This window comes from Scyliorhinus canicula, chromosome 18 (assembly GCF_902713615.1).
Source record: "Scyliorhinus canicula chromosome 18, sScyCan1.1, whole genome shotgun sequence".
In the NCBI taxonomy this organism is placed as follows: Eukaryota; Metazoa; Chordata; class Chondrichthyes; order Carcharhiniformes; family Scyliorhinidae; genus Scyliorhinus; species Scyliorhinus canicula.
The window spans coordinates 48002553-48020162 of NC_052163.1; the positions used below are offsets into that span (position 1 = coordinate 48002553).

Below are 17610 nucleotides of genomic sequence, written 5' to 3' on the forward strand. Positions count from 1 at the left end.
ATCCCAAACTGCGTGTCAGCGGCATGGATCATGATCACGATGGCGTCGACCTTCGTGACCCATGCCGGTTGACACTCAGTTTGGGATCATTGCTGAGTTAGAAGATTTAGTAATGGACTCAACAGGATTCAATGTATAAATGTACTCTTTAATATTGAATTACATATAATTACTCTCCTTGCATTTTATCTACCTCACATCAACCGTTTCACATATCTTTCTATTCCCTTTTCTCTCAAGTATTTGCCTTGTTTCATTTTGAAAACATCTATTTGCCTCAACCATTTCCTGTGGTTGCAAGTTACACACTGAGTAAATAAATTTCTTATTATTTCGCTGTTGAATTTATTAATGACTGTCTTATGTTATGACCTCGAAGTTTTGCATTCTCCTACAAATGGAAACATTCTCTCCACATCTGCACTCCAACCCATTCAAAACTTTTAAGGTCTCTATCAGATGACCTCCAAGTCCTCTCTTTGTTAAAGAGTGACGCCCCAACATGTTCAATTTTTCACATTAATCTGTTAGCTCTGGTTCAATCGTGTAAGTATTTTTTGCACTTTCTCCAGCCCTTCTATGTTTTTTTTTTAAGTTTGGAGTTATGATCCCGCTAGGGTCCAATAATAAAACTGCATTTCTTTTAAATTCTATGATCCAAGAAATACATTGAATGTTTTGTTAATAAGTGTAATTTCTTTGATGACCTACAATGTTGTTTTGGATGGTTTATTCATATTTGCGCTGAGGTCCCCTTTTCTTCTACCTCATACTCAGTTTCTTATTTTCGATGTGCTCGCCTGGAGCATAATCACCAACATGGATTGATTGGGCTGCACATCTGTGCCGCACATCCTATATAATCCTTTGTTATATTCTAAAGTGCTGGCGATATTTCTACATTTCCTACTAAAGTACATCAACTCACATTTATTTTTGTTAAAGTTCATTTGCCAATTAACTGCCTATCCACAAGTTTTCTGCTGCCTTCCTGTATTAAGTTTCATTCTTCCTTAGTGTTAGCCATACTGCATTCAGTTGGTAACACTTTGAGTGAGTTACTTGTTCCCAAGTCTGAATCATTACTCTAAGTTATAAATATCGGTGGTCCCAGCAGTGATCTTTGAGAGAATACCAGTTTCTGTCTTCCTCCAATCTGAGTAACCACCCTTTAGTCCTACCCTCTGCTTTCTATTTTTAGGCAATTTATTTTCCATTCAGCTATCTGTACCCTTACTCATCGTGTCCGAACATTTGTTGTAAGCTTACTGTATGGTACATTGTCAAAGGCCTTAAAAAAATCCAAGTGTATAATATCTGATTGACTTTGACGTGATTATTTTATTCAGGAACCAGTCCGTGGTGAATATCAACTGGATAGTGGTCGAGGGAAAAAGGAGAGGATCATGATCAGCGCTTAAACGGAAAATATGCAGTGTTTTGTAATAGAGTTTGTTCGATTTTCACTACTGGCTCCTCAAGAATTATTTAACTACAATTAGTAGTAACTAAAGGAAACATACATTTTGTGCTACTTATGTATGGATAAGAACTTTCAATGTCCATGCCTTACCTAATGATTTCAGTTTGCATTTAATATCAGACCATAATCAGCTTTGAAGTCAAACAAAAGATCTACATTCTCCCCAAAAATAGGCATCATGTTTAACATATATGCTCCTTAACATTTCTTTTTAAAACATTGCAACTTTAAAATTTTTTGATCAAGTCCATGCTTTTTTTCACTTAATTGGATGCAAGATCTGTGACACTTAAAATCATTTGCGAAGCTGAAGCTATAAATATCTACAAGCACATAGCCACTTCACAGGAGATGCAGGTATTAAAAATTCTACTGAGTCAATGTCATATGTTAAAAAATCTTGAAGCGATGTGCTTTCTGCTGATTTTTAACAGCATGAGTGGCAAAACATGGGTAAAATGTTGAACTAGATGCCTCAGCTCATTAACAAATACATTAAAATAAAAATTTTCGCCATAAATGACAAATTCTTCTCCTGGAAGGTATTTACTAACTCAAGAGTTTCCTTTGTTGCAGAATTCTGCTTCAAAAAAAAATGGACTCCTTCCAAAGGCCACATGACTTAACAGCTGTTAGAGCAGCCACGGCCAATCAAACAATGCATTGCCTCTCTTCTATAAAGCTGCTAAATCTCTGTCTGGGCGTCGATGTATTTACTGTTCTACCCTCATGCTTGTGGTGATGGTCACCATAAAGTATTTGTTGCCATAGCAAACTTTCATTGCAATTTGAAGTAAAGTTTGAGCTGATGCAGAAGGGATGTTCTGTTACTTCCACAAATTTATAAACACAGAAAAATAACTTTGGGCATCTTTATGCGTATTAATTGGTCCCACTGTGCTGTTTTGCTCCATAAAGCAGCTTTGCATGCTGTATAAATTCTGGAGAATTAGACCATACTGATACAAACTAATGCATTGCTCCAGCAATTTTAATATAATTTTGTTTTAAATTTAGAGTACCCAATTAATTTTTTCCAATTATGGGGCAATTTAGCGTGACCAATCCACCTACCCTGCACATCTTTGGGTTGTGGGGGCGAAACTCACACAAACACGGAGAGAATGTGCAAACTCCACATGGACAGTGACCCAGAGCCAGGATCGAACCTGGGACCTCGGCACCGTGAGGCAGCGGTGCTAACCACTGTGCCACCATGCTGCCCAATTTTAATGTAATTGAATAATGCAGACAAAATGAAGATTACTTTCACATCGATGTGAACTGCACATGTATCTGCCAAAAAAAACTAGATTTTTACACGGTCCCTCATATTGAAAAAATGCAACACAACTAGCATCTCCCACAAAACTGTTATTTTTGTAGAAATTAAATAAATTAATGAGAGCTTACTATTGGGAAAGGGTAGCAGAGCAGGAGCAAGAGCTGGAAGAGAACCTTCTTTCTCATTTCACCTTGGAACTGAATAAGACCACAGAACCTGCAAGACAAATCAAATCAGATTAGATACAACTATTCATAAATACTCGTGTGCGAGGTTAAGCCTCATCCAATTAAGATGGTGCATAGGGCCCACATGATACATAGAATATAGGAACATGAGGATGTCTTTTGGCCCTTCGAGCCTGCTCCGCCATTTATCACAATCATGGCTGATCATCCAACTCAATAGTCTAATCCTGCTTTCTCCCCATAGCCTTTGATCCCATTCGTCCCAAGTGCTATATCTAGCCGCCTCTTGAATATATTCAATGTTTTAGCAACTGAGGTAATAAATTTCACAAGCTCACCACTCTTTGGGTGAAGAAATATCTGAAATGTCAGACTGTGACCCCTGGTTCTGGACACACCCACCATCGGGAACAGCTTCCCTGAATCAGACCTGTCTAGAACTGTTAGAATGTTATAATGAGATCCCCCGTCATTCTTCTGAACTCCAGCGAGAACAATCCTAACCTGGTCAATCTCTACTCATATGACAGTCCCGCCATTCCTGGAATCAGTCTGGTAAATCTTTGCTGCACTCCCTCGAGAGCAAGAACATTCTTCCTCAGAAAAGAAGACCAAAACTGCACAAAATATTCTAGGTGTGGCCTCACCAAGGCCCTGTATAATTGCAACAACACAACCCTGCTCCTGTACTTGAAACATCTTGCAATGAAGGCCAACATACCATTAGCATTCTTTACTGCATCTGCACCCAGGTCCCACTGCACACTCCCCTCTCCCAATTTACAACCGTTGAGGTAGTAATCTGCCTTTCTGTTTGTGCTTCCAAAGTGAATAACCTCACTTATCCAAATCATACTGCATCTGCCATTGATTAGCCCACTCGCCCAACCTGTCCAGATCATGCTGTACGATCTCTGCATCCTCGCCACAGTTCACCGTCCCACCCAACTTGGTATCATCTGCAAACTTTGAGATGTTACATTTTGTTCCCTCAACCAAATCAATAATATATATTGTGAATAGCTGGGGTCCCAGCACAGATCCCTGTGGTACCCCACTAGTTACTGCCTGCCAATTTGAAAAGGACCCATTAATTCCTCCTCTTTGTTCCCTCTCTGCCAACCAGTTTTCTATCCACCTCATACACCTCCCTCAATCCCATGCACTTCAATTGTGTACATAATCTCTATGCGAGACTTTGTCAAATGCCACTATCCACTGTCATCCTTTTAAGTAACTCTCCCCAATCTATCAAGGCCAACTCACGCCTCATATCTTCATAGTTTCCTTTATTAAGATTCAGCACCTTAGTCTCCGAATCAACTACTTCACTCTCCATCTTGATAAAAAATTCTATCATGTTATGGTCATTCACGACAAAGGGTCTCGCACAGCCAGATTGGCAATGATTCCCTTCTCATACACATTACCCAGTCTAAGATGGCCTGCTCTCTAGTTGGTTCCTCCACATATTGGTCAAGAAAACCAACCTGTATACGTTCCAGGAATTCCTCCTCTACGACATTGTGGCTAATTTAATTTGGTCAATCTATGGGCATATTAAAATCACCCATGATCACTGATATTCCCTTATTACATGCATCTCTAATTACTTGTTTAATGCCATTCCCAACATTAGCACTGCAGTTGGGGGTCTATATATGACACCCGCTAATGTTTTGTGCCCCTTGGTATTTCTCAACTCTACCAATACAGAATCCACATTGTCAGAGCTCAAATCTTTTCTCAGTATTGTGTTAATTTCCTCCTTTTACCAGCAGTGCCACCACCACCACCTTTAATTTAATGCCTGTCCTTCTGAAATACTGAATACCCTGGGACATTCAGTTCCCATCCCTGATTGCCATGCAGCCATGTCTCTGTAATCCCAATTATATCATACCCATTTATATTTATCTGTGCGATTAGTTCATCCACTTTATTGCAAATGCTCCGTGCATTAAGGCGCAGAGCCTTTAAGTTTGTCTTTTTCACACTGTTTGCATTGCCCCCAATATTTTTTCTCTTTTGCCCTGTTTGAATTTTGCAATTGGTTACTTCGTCTATCAGTTTTCTTATTCCCTTTTCTATCTTTTGTTGTGATGGTTATGAGGATGTGCTGGTTCTTTGCAGGGCTGGAGGATAGGTGTGGATGGTGTGCTGGGGGCCCCGCAAATCACATCCACACGCTCTGGGCATGTCAAAAGCTGATGGGGTTCTGGCAGGGGTTTTCGGATGTTATGTCTGAAATTCTGGTGGCAGGGGTGGCCCAGAGTCTGAAAGTGGCAATTTTTGGAATGTCGAAGGATCTGGGAGCTCAGGTGGGGAAAGAGGCCGATGTCTTGACCGTTGCCTCCCCGATAACCCGGAGACAAATTTTGTTAATCTGCCGGCACTCGGAGCCGGCAAAGGTGGGGGTGTGGGTGAGCAACCTGGCAGAATTCCTGCACTTGGAAAGGTTTGCCTTATGGGGAGCGAAGATGGGGTTCAGCCAGAGGTGGAAGCTTTATCAGCTTCTTTAAAGTGAATTAATGCATTGGGAGGGGGTGCTTAGGGGTCTTCCTGTTTTTTTCTTTATGGCGGGGGGGGGGGGGGGGGGGGGGAGAAGATAAAGGGAAAAAAAACTAAGGGTGAAGAGAGAGTTGTGGGCTTGTTATTGGGGGTTGTGGTTCATCTGTGCTTTTGTATCTGTGGTTCTGTTTTTTTTTGATTTTTCTATGTATATATGCAAAATTCCTTTAATTCAAATATTTAAAAAACTATATATAAATACAACTTCCAACTAGAATGTTTTTGTTTTGAGTTCTTGATAAAGTAAAAGCACCTTAAGGATCGGTTTGTGAGAAGTAACAAATTCCAAGTAAAGCATATGTTTTTCACATTTGCCATATCACCAACAGTTAATATACAGTCAAGCACCAGGAACTTGAGTTATCTGGAGTAGTTTGTATCTTCTGCACAGAATGGCAACATCATGTTTTGACATCCTAACATTTTAGGCAACTTTACAAATCATAATGCTATTATTATAGTTAGTGCACAAAATTTTGTATAGAATATTTATTTTTTAAATATATCAAAAATAAATTGCATTTAAGACAACCTGAATTCAGGAGAGGGATTGGAACCTCATTTTCAAAAAATAGTAAATAAAAGGTTCACATATTCCTAAACTGCAGTAAAAAGTTTTTGGCCAATTCTTCCTCGCTATCTTAAATCTTTTTCAAGCACTACCAGCACTATATGAGAGAATGCGACAGAAGAGGAAATATTAAGACATTGCTCCAACTAAGATGAGCTGCCAATTTTAGCAGGTAATAAATTGCAGAAAGTGACGTATTGCTAACTTTCAAAGTCGGGATTCCCGTTACGTCATTGGTAGGCGGTGGGGACCATCAGTCGGGGTAATTCTGCTGGGGTAAAGCAGTTTTGAGACTCGTGTAGAATTTTCTGCGGCCAGTGCCTATCCTGCACCCCCCCCCCCCCCCCCCCGCAAGAATGGACGCGGGAAGTCCCAGCTTGTAGTCACCAGGTTGCTGTACATTTATGAATTTACCCAGAGTTGCGCACTAAATCTGAACACGTTAGCCTCATGCCAACGTAAGTCTCAAAATTCAGTCGATTCACATGTTCTTTAAATTACGATTAAAGATTTTTTAAAACTGCAATTTACCTCAACGTCTTAACATAGTCAGCAGATTCTAGATGGCATCTGAATGTAATATTTTGGATTATGCCTTGTGGCTGTATCACAAAAAACAAATATATGCAAATCTACGTAAAGATAAAGATTTGAAGTTTACGTAAAATCTCAATAAAATTTGCCACCAAGCTTTTCCATAAGTAACTCCCACATACCTGCATGCATTGGAAAGTTTTCTGAGGAGGATCGTTTCTTTCCTTCCTTGTTGCTTCCCTCTCTCCATTGGCCCAGAAATATTTTAAAGTATTCACTCTATTTGGCATAACCAGTAGCTAGTTGTTTAGTTTGTCATTTAGAGGGCATAGTGCTTCAATGGCCACGCAGCGCTTGGCGACATTGCTTTTAGATATTACTTTATGACTCTCTCTTTTCAACCATGCTTTACGTATTGCTAACTTCCAGCTGCACTTAAAAATTAGGAATACAGAATTAACTTTTTTTTGGAACACTGGTCAATTTTTACCTGCCTGGGGTACAAAATGGTTAAATACTTAATTAACTTGACTGACAAGAGGTGCAGAAATGTAGCTTTCAAAAAAGAAAAGTAGCCTGCTGATTTTACTTTCCCACGGGAAATTTGCATGTTGAAAAACGAGGCCTATTCTGAACTTGTGTGAACATGCTCTGGAGTTTCTCTCCATCCATTCTGTCAGTAATATTGTTAATTATGTATTTACAACCTGTGACATGAGTAATGTTAAAACTGTAATGCTACACTCCTCCTGTCTGTTGGAAAGAACGTAATTTCAATCCTGTAAGTAACATTGCATTTCTTTGATCTTCACTTCTGTTTTATATTACTAATGTGGTGCATATCCATTGGAATATATGCCGGGGTTCCCTATTAATTTGTAACATATATATCTGAGAATGTGTAAAATAATGTAAGGTTATTTCTACCTTGTTTATCTAAGTGGAACATAACTTTCACCCCTTATGTTGGCATGAGTTGCATGGTGCACACCTTATATGTTGCATGCTTAGCCGATTGTAATATTTTTGTCTACTCATCTTTGTATTATATTATGATACAGTAGTATGATATTATTAGCATGATGGTTTAAAATCATATTCATTGGAACAGCTTGTAGTCACCAGGTTGTTGTACATTTCTGAACTTACTCAGGGTAGTGCACTAAATTTTGAACTTTGAGATTGGACTATGAATCAAAAGTTGATTGGCATATGTACTCCCCCCAACAAAAACAGTTTGCTAATTTAAGTTAAATCAATTGGGGAACGGTACTGGTCAGAGGAGATTGTTCCTCATGTTTGCTGCTTGATCAACCAAGTAATAGCAGAGTTTAAATCTTTCAAGAAGGGTTCAAGCACCCAACTTCTTGCCCAGGTAGAGTCAAGTATAGGAGCGGCTAGCTTGGGGAGTGATGAAGAGAAAATATAATGTATTTCCAGAGACTTTACTATTACAGTGTCAAAACGATCAGAGGCAGCTTTATGGACAGAAATCAAATATTGAATATTACAGGTACTGAATGTGGCAGAAAGTGATATGAAGCCCTACCTTTACCCATTATAAAAATGGAAACCTTTCACTCACTGATGAGATCAAAGCTAACTTTCCAGTAAATATAATGGTACAAAATTTGGCACTAATCACAAAGGGGTGAAGGAATGTGATTAATACAGTTAACACTGACAGTCTTAACAAAACCTTGATTATTTGCCTTCCTAAACAACTCTGGATCTGTTTACATATCCTGTAAGGTTAAATTCTCTCACAGGTGATCAAAGCAACAAATATCAATCGTATAACCTGTACAACACCATCAACCACATTCCCACACCACCCTACTCACTCACTGGGTCTCATCATGCTACCGACAATCCTGGTTGTGAAGGCTCTTATCTCATCAGCGAGTTAGAGGCATGCAAAACTGCTGTCCCTTTGATTTCTCCTGCCACCTTGAAAAGCTTTGCTAGCACTAACCCTCAGCTGAGGTGCTAACTCAATGTGTGGGGTATCATGGATGCTCTTATCATTTTGCAGGCAAGTAGAACATGCTGTTATCATTAAGGTATTCATAGCTTACTTAATCAGATTCAATTTCACAGAATTTTAATTCTATCAGCTTCTGTGACCCCCCCCCCCCCCCTCCCCCCCCCCCCCCCCCCCCCCCCCCCCCCCCCCCCCCCCCCCCCCCCCCCCCCCCCCCCCCCCCCCCCCCCCCCCCCCCCCCCCCCCCCCCCCCCCCCCCCCCCCACCCCCCTCCAGAACCAGGTAGGGTTCTGTAGCTTAATATCAAGCCAAAACAGCTGTGTTTAATGTGGTATACGCACGTAACAATGTGTCCACTCCCAAAGCCACACAGCTTAAATGATCAAATCTGATGTTAATTGGAGAAACCATGAATGATTCAGTTCCATGGGAATCCCAAATATAGACAGTGAGAAAGGAATTCTGATTGAAGAAGAAGCGGGTGGATGCCTGGATCTACTCACACTGAAATGCTAGCTCGAAGTTTCTGCACGTCTTTGGACTTCCGGATTTCCTCCTTGCAGAGGGAAAGTAACTCTTTAGCGTAGAAGTGACTGAGAAACAAACAGAAACATTACATCAAACCTGTGCAGGAACTGCACTTGTTCTACCTTCAATGTGAAAACACTAAACTGTGTTCTTGAGGACATTTTCACGGATAGACTTACTCTAGCTTAAACATAGTGTCAGTATTGATCAATAATAAACAGTAAATTACCCATAACCAGTCCTTGTGCTGACATAACATTTCCCAACAAGCAGCACATTTGATTAATACTACAGTTAACCAAATTATACATTTTCTTTGCTGCCGTGTCCTGAAGCTGCTCATCTTTACATTTGAGGGAATTACGACTTCAGCATTCCTGATAGTTACGTGCCCATCCATTTTTATTTAAAGAAAAAATTAAAATACATGGAAAGGCAAAATTAAAGACCGAAAATGTTCACAAATTCTTACCAAAAGTAAATTTTGTTCACTTTAAACTAAAGATTCATGTATATGAATAAGTTGCTTTCCTCTCCTTGCTAGAGAAGATACACACTTTTGAGCATCAGAAGGAGAAAATAAATAGTTTCAAATGGATTTGCTCCAAGACTCCCAAATATCATTTAGGCCAATATACATCACCGCACAATGATTATATTAATAATAAAATAAATGACACTTAGAAAGTACATGCAGACAAAACACTGCAGACTCTAGAAGGATTTAAGAAGCTAAAAAGTTTGCTGTGCCTTATAAAACAAACCATGATGTGACATCAAACCATATAAGCCATTGGACTGCAGAAGAAATCTAGTTTCAAATTACAAATTGATCTATTTTACTTCAGGACAATACTTTAAAAGTTGCTGCCCTTACTTGATAACACAGGTTGAGGTTTGTCAACTCAACTGATATAAAAAAAGCATTGCAAATAAAATTATTGCTTGGAGTTTCCTTGATAGCTCAGTGGGTTAAATCACCACGTGTGAGGTGTTGAACAATGAAACAGTCAGGAAATTCTTGCACATATGTGTTATTGGATGAGGAGTACACTTCAACTTGGCTAAGTGGAACACTCAGTCTAGACATATTGACAAAGAATGGTTACTGGGAAGAGGTGATAGAGGGGTGCATGGGTCCTGCAACCATATACCAGCACAGGGAAGTCCTCAGGAAAAGAGTTGGGAAATGTGGAGGATTAATTGTAAATCATATCAAAATGGACATAATCAATTGGGGGTATTATTCCATGCTTGAAGTGCAAAGGAAATCAGGAACAAATTATTAAGCATCATTTTGTTTTTGTCACAGAGAAGGTAAAATAGATTATTTGCTTCCCTTTCCAACATCAAATCTTTCCCTGCAATTTACTTCTCTTTTTTCTTCCTTCACATTAGATGCTTCAACATAAGACCATAAGACATAGGAGCAGAATTAGGCCACTCGGCCCATCGAGTCTGCTCTGCTATTCAATCATGGCTGAAAATTTTCTCATCCCCATTCTCCTGCCTTCTCCCCATAACCCCTGATCCCCTTATTAATCAAGAACCTATATATCTGTCTTAAAGCTACTCAGCGATTTGGCCTCCACAGTCTTCTGCGGCAAAGAGTTCCACAGATTCACAACCCTCTGGCTGAAGAAACTCCTCATCTCGATTTGAAAGGATCATCCCTTTAGTCTGAGATTGCGTCTGGTTCTAGTTTTTCCTACAAGTGGAAACATCCTTTCCACGTCCACTCTATCCAAGCCTCGCAGTATCCTGTAAGTTTCAATAAGATCCCCCCTCAGCCTTCTAAACGCCAACAGGTACAGACCGAGAGTCCTCAACTGTTCCTCATGCGACAATCTCTTAATTCCAGGGATCATTCTTGTGAACCTCCTCTGGACTCTTGTTGGCATGTGATCCCAGCAACCTCAACCAAGTAGCCAATCTTAATGTGCGAGCCCAGCCACTGAGCGTCTGAAGACTATTTAATAATATGAAACATCAGGTGAACCCAACTCAGTCCTCACCTGGCATCCATGCCAGTGCATTTCCCAGCAGTGTCATGGAATGATGAGGAATGAGACCTAATGTGTTGAGATCGTTTGCAGTGCCCTAATTGAGAACAGCTAACTCAGAATAGACCAAGGGGTAAACCTGGATGCTCCTTCATTTGTACATCTTGGTACATACACATTAGGAGGTGCATCAATCCATAAAGCCTACAGGGCAGAAAGGTACAGATTTTAAAATGGAAAATATCAGTGGGAAGAAAAGACAGCAAAGAAGTTAAAGTTTTATAAAGCAAAAAAGGAATACAGATAGAAAAAGAGGAAAGTAGTATAACGTGAATATGGCAAACAGATCAAGAACAAAGTTAGAGGGCGCAGGAGTTCAGGATTTAAAAGAAAATTCCATGGGAGCATAGATTAATAAAATAAATATCTTAAATAACCACTTCCACATCAGCATCCCATAAAATGCACAAATTTACAGTTTTTTGTACCAAGTTGTAACGATTCAACAGAATCTGCAAATACAACTTAATGGATGATTTTCTTTCTCCGATCTCTGTTAACTTTCTTACTTCACTATTTTTTTCCTGTGCCACTCTCCTGAAGTTGATGTGGTAAGTAAGCAGGACTGAGAGCTATAATGCCCCCCTGGCTGGCTGCTACAAGTAAAGTGGTCACAGGATGGTATCAATCATTTTACAAAGTGTGAAAGGGGCACCGTAGCCAGTCTGCCACTACTAGTTCAACAGACTGTGTATGAATCTGCAGTACTGATTTTGTAAATATTACAACAGTACACAAGCTTCTCATTTTTCAAGATACCTATTTAATTAGTGTAAACAACCATATATTGCATATATTGATATTAACAGAGCACAAAGAAGCCAATTCTATTACTGTGTCTGGAACAAGTTAGCTCAAAAATTGTCTTTGTGTACCACTGAGTAAGGTGTAATTTTGCTCTCCCTACCAGCCACTTCAAATATGCTTTAGAATAAAGTGCTGGATCTATGTTAAAAGAAATGCATAAAGTTGCAGACGCTCTGCTGGCAATTGGGAAAATTCTATCTACTCAACACCCAAAAAGAGAATCGACATTAAGGCAAAAATGTAAGCTCCTTCTGCCTTTCCTTATGTGAATCGGATACATGCGTGCCCTGAATATATTTCTTATGGCATAGCTGAGGGTGGTCTCTGAAACTAAAGTCGAGCTGTGCTGCCCTTCAATTAATTTTTAGGTGAAAGGGGCACTCAATAGTTTAAGGCTCAACAATTTCCAGTCCTTTGAAACTTAATGGCAGCAATATGTAGAATCTTACGAACCATTCCCCTTAATTGATTAGGAGTAACCAATTTAGACCACTCCTTATTTTCCCCACAAAAAACATTCATAGCTGGCAAATCCTTGTCCTATATTTTGCTGCAGAATTTGTTACATTTCTAAAAGCATCTATTGATGTTACAATCTCAATTATTGTAAACATGAACACTGCATTAAGCTGTTAAGACTAAAAAAGTCAGAAAATCAACGTTAAACTCACTTCGGAACATGGAATGTACGAACTCTCTTGGATAGCAAGCAAAACAATCTACCGGAGTAGAGAACTGCCCTTGTTGCCTGTGAACTCAGGCACGTCAACATTGATGTCGCTGCCCTGCAAGAGACTCGAGGAGTAGGCGAAGGGTAGTTGAGGGAAGGAGGCGGTGGTTACACCTTCTTCCGGAGAGGAAAACACGAGGATCAGCCGAATCACGGAGTTCCCTGTCAGCATCAACAAACGCCTCATGACTCTCAGTCTTGCGAAAAACCAGCAAGCAACAGTCGTGAGTGCCGACACCCCAACCCTTGATGCCAATGATGAGTCCAAAGAAGGTTTTTACTCCACCCTGGTCACCACACTTTCCAAAATTCTTAATGAAGATAAGATCATTCTCCTTGTGGACTTCAATGCCAGGATTGGAAAGGACTTCTGATTATGGAAGAGAAAGAACTGAGAATTGCAACTCCAAAAGGGTTTTCCTGCTAACCAAATGCTTAGAACACCAACTTATCATCACTAATATATTGTTCCGCCAAAAAGACAAGTTCAAGACTTCCTGTAGACATCCACAATCAAAGCACTGGCACATGACCGACTACGTCTTAGCCCGATCCGGAGACCAAAAGGATCCCCTCATCACCAAAGCGCCGAACAGTGCAATGACTGTTGGACAGACCACCAGTTCATCCGCTCTTATATCCATCAAACTTCACCAGGTGAAGAAACAACTCAGAAAAAAAATCAACTTTGAGCGCCTTCAAGAACCAATCATGCCAGCAAACTTCCAACAATGTCTTCATCAAAATCCCCAAAGAATCCATTCTAATGGAGTGAAGGAAAGCTGAAAAGAGTTGAAGGCAGCAATCATCTCCAGCTGTGAAGAAACCATCGGCTACAAAACAAGGAAACACTTTCACTTTATACTGATTTCCATTTTTTCTATCTCTATTCCTTTTTTGCTTTATAAATGGTTCGACGAGAATACCATGGCATCCAAGACCTCATTGACAAGGGGAAGAAAGCTCTCCGCGTCTGGCAAAACAACATCACCAGCAAGGCAAAGAGGAGAACTCATCAAACAGAAGAAGTGGAGATATAAAGAACAAGGGAAAACAAGGACTAATGGAGGACTGAGAAAACTAAGGAGCTGCAACTCCTTGCTGACAAGTACGATACTTGGAGTTCTTCAGTACCATCAAGGCAATATACGAACCCAAGGTTTAGCACAGTGAGTTAAATAGCTGGCTTGTAATGCAGAACACAGCAGCAACGCAGGTTCAATTCTTGTACCGGCCTCCCATAACAGGTGCCGGAATGTGGCGACTAGGGGCTTTTCACAGTAACTTCATTGAAGCCTACTTGTGACAATAAGCGATTATTATTATTAGGCCTCATACTGGTGCGGAGTAAGGACGGAACCTTTTTGAGACCGAGAAAACATCAGCCTTCAATGGAGAGACCACTTCAAAGAATTCCTAAACCGCGATACTATTATCGATAAGGATGAGTTTGAGGAAATCCCACAAGTCCCATCAGAGATGATCTTGGACTCCCACTAAGCGTTGATAAAGTTGAAGCTGCCATTTAACACATGAAGAATGGAAAAGCAATAGGAGTGGGTGGGGTTCCAGTGTAGATTTCCAAACTTGGAAGAAAAGAGATCACCCATCATCTCCATCAGCTGTTCCTGAAAACCTGGGACAGAGAAGAAATTCATACCAACCTTAGGGATGCCGTCATCGTCATCATCTTCAAGAAAGAGCACAAAGCAGACAGTGGGAACCACAGAGAAATCTCCCTAATCTCTACCACTGGGAAGATCATCGCCCAAATCCTCACTAGCTGCCTTCTCACAGTCTCCCTCCAGAAAGTCAGTGTGACCTCCAACCAAACCGTGGAACAATGGACATGATTTTCATTGCACAACAACTTCAAGAGAAATGCAATATCAACCACTCCAAATGGACTTTAATGATCTTACCAAGGCTTTTGACTCAGTCAATCAGGAAGTGCTATGGAAGACCCCATTAAAGGCACGCCGCCCAGAGAAATTTATCGACATCCTCAGACTTCTGCATGACAAGATATCAGTAACAGTCCTCACCGATGGAAATAACACAGAAACCTTTGAGGTCAAAACTGGAGTCAAGCAGGAATACATCATTGTCCCCATTCTTTTCCCCAACTTTATCGCCATCATCCTTCACCTTGCCAAGAACAAACTTCCCAGTGGAATGGACTTTGTCTCCAATATGAACAGAAAACCTTTCAACCTCAACCGGTTGAAATCCAAGAAGAAAACGACACTGACATCACTTGTGGAACTTCAGTATACAGATGACACCACCATCTCTGATCTCTAAGAGAATCTCCAAGCCATGCTTGACACCTTTGCAAAAACATACCGAAAAAACGGCCTCAGCCTCAACCTTAAGACTCAAGTCCTTTACGAGCCTGTCCCTGGCCATGATCTCTCCCTCCATCAAGATCAATGGAGAAACCCTCTCAAACATGGAACATTTCCCCAACCTAATGAGCACCTCTCGTCTAAGGCTGACATTGATGTGGAAATCCAACATCACATCCAATCTGCGAGCTCTGCCTTTGGACACTTAAGGATGAACATCTTCGACAACTGCGTTGTCTGTGTCAATACCAAGATCCTCGTGTACAAGGCAGTCGTCCACCCAACTGTTCTACATGGCTGAGAAACTTTGACTCCATACAGATGCTACCTCAAGGCCCTGGAGAAGTACTATAAATGCTGTTGGATTCTCTGCATCAGCGGAGAGGACAGGCATACTAACATCATACTAACATAATTGAAGGAGCCAAGAGCACCAGCATTGAGACTATGATCATCCATAACCAACTCTGCTGGGCTTTGGATGCCAGAGCCCCGACTGCCAAAGCAAATCTTTGCCCAGAAGGAAGGTTCCCGAACAAGAAAACAAAGGAAGATCTTGAAGGCTGACCTCGAGAAATGCAACATAAACAACACCACCTTGGAGATTCTCGCTCTGAAGAGACTTAATTGGAGGAACCTCCGAACTGAAAAGACACAATTCTTTGAGAACACCAAACAGCAAGAGGAAGCCCAGAAAAGGAGCCTGAGAAAGGAATACACGGATTTTGAGTCCACAAATCAATCCCACCTCCAGAAACACCTGCCAAATGTGCAGTCGGAGATGCGGCTCTAGGATCAGGCTCCTCAGTCACACAAAGACCCACAGAACCCATAACCAGTGACACAAAAGTTTCATAGGTGGACAATCATACTCGTAAGCGAGTGATCACTGAAGAACAAGGGACTTAAAAAGCTAAAAAAATAAATTCCATCAATGTACTAACTCTACAACCAAACTTCACAATACAATGGTAAACTGCATCAACGGAAAATTACTCTTCTCTTGGTTAATGTTATGTAGGTACGGATAGTATGAGAGTTCAAACAACTGTCAAAAGTGCAATCAGAAGTTAGAAAGGTGACCAGATTACTCCCTCAGGAAATATAGCAGTGTCTATGTTCATATTTAATAAGTACAAAGTAAACTGAGCAACAGGCTATCACTTTATATTTTACTTCCTCATTGTTACGTCTTCATATTTGTAGTGTTTTATTACCAAAAATATAAGCGCGTACAGCACATTTACTCAGTGACTATTCATTCGAGAATTGTAACGTGCAGAAGTTTGAGAAGCTTCTCAATTATTAAAAAAAAAGATGTTTAATTTAGTTCTACTTCATTTTGCTATAGGTTCTGCTGCTTACACTGCTCCAGAGAAGGTGTTTAGTAAAGTACAGCAGGAGTTCCAACATATGAATGTTATATTTCAATAAGCCAGCATATTTCAGAGTACTTAAGACATGATATGGGACTGCATGGTGTCACATTTACTGGATTTGTTTCCCGGTGTTGCCCTGTAACAAGATATCAAATGGTGCTCAATAATAAACTGCAGCAACTCTCCATCACTGGTCACCGTTCAGACTAAACAGTCCCAATCAAGAACAAGCAACACGATGACAGCAGGCGTTTATTTGGCAGCGTAACCGATGCCAAAAACAAAGAATGGAAACTCCAGAAATTGAAATTGAAGAACACAAACCAACGGGACACTGAAGTACACCAAAGTACGCTGAAGTTCAAGTGGCATAAACCTAACCTTTATTCCATTTCAAAATGGCACAAATCTTGTTAAAAGATTAGACTAATAAATCAGAGCAGTCAGATACTGGGAGGTAAATGGATCGCTGGAATATGAGCAGGCACCTTATCGCTTATGAATAAATACCTTTCATCGACTGTGAAAATATCAAAGCATCCATTAGCCAGCATTTGGTCAAGCATCTTCAGCATGGGGATGGACACCCTGAAAAATAATAACAACGTTGAAGGCGGGAGGAAAATTGGAAATGAATCACTAGGCTTTAATCTTTCAAAATAAATACGGTGCAACATGATATGATGGCTGATTTACATTTTGAGTAATGAATGTTCATGACAGGCATTTCAAAAATAATCTAAAGTCATTTCAAAAAAGCTCCTACATTTGTGAAATGAAGAAAAAGACAGTAGCTGCAGGGTGATGTCTGTGGTCCTCTGTGGACCATGACTAATTACTAACCTACAGAGCGGGAGGAGAGAACCACACAAAATAAAAATATTTCAAAATAGCCACAGGTGTAACTTCAAATTTCACAAGCATAAGGCCGATTACAACATTTGTCTCATTGATGGTCCCTTGTGAATTAACAAAGAATTGAATCCAGATTAAAATCTGCACAAGATACAATTACAACAATTATACATAGGCACCATTAGTTCGTTTAGCTAATGTCCTAATATTTATCATAGAATCCCTACAATGCAGAAGGAGGCCATTCAGCCCATCAAGTCTGCACTGACCCTCCGCAAGAGCAC

General features: G+C 40.4%; 1 protein-coding gene across 1 annotated transcript in view; it reads right to left on the reverse strand.

Moving 5' to 3' along the window:
• tbcd (tubulin folding cofactor D) overlaps positions 1–17610 on the reverse strand; it is a 345114-nt gene that overhangs the window by 13445 nt on the left and 314059 nt on the right. Inside the window, exons 34-36 of the mRNA XM_038777737.1 lie at positions 16982–17059; positions 9120–9209; positions 2897–2984 (exon numbers count right to left, since the gene is read on the reverse strand). Coding sequence (XP_038633665.1) covers positions 2897–2984; positions 9120–9209; positions 16982–17059 — 256 coding nt within the window. The remainder of the gene's footprint in view (positions 1–2896; positions 2985–9119; positions 9210–16981; positions 17060–17610) is intronic.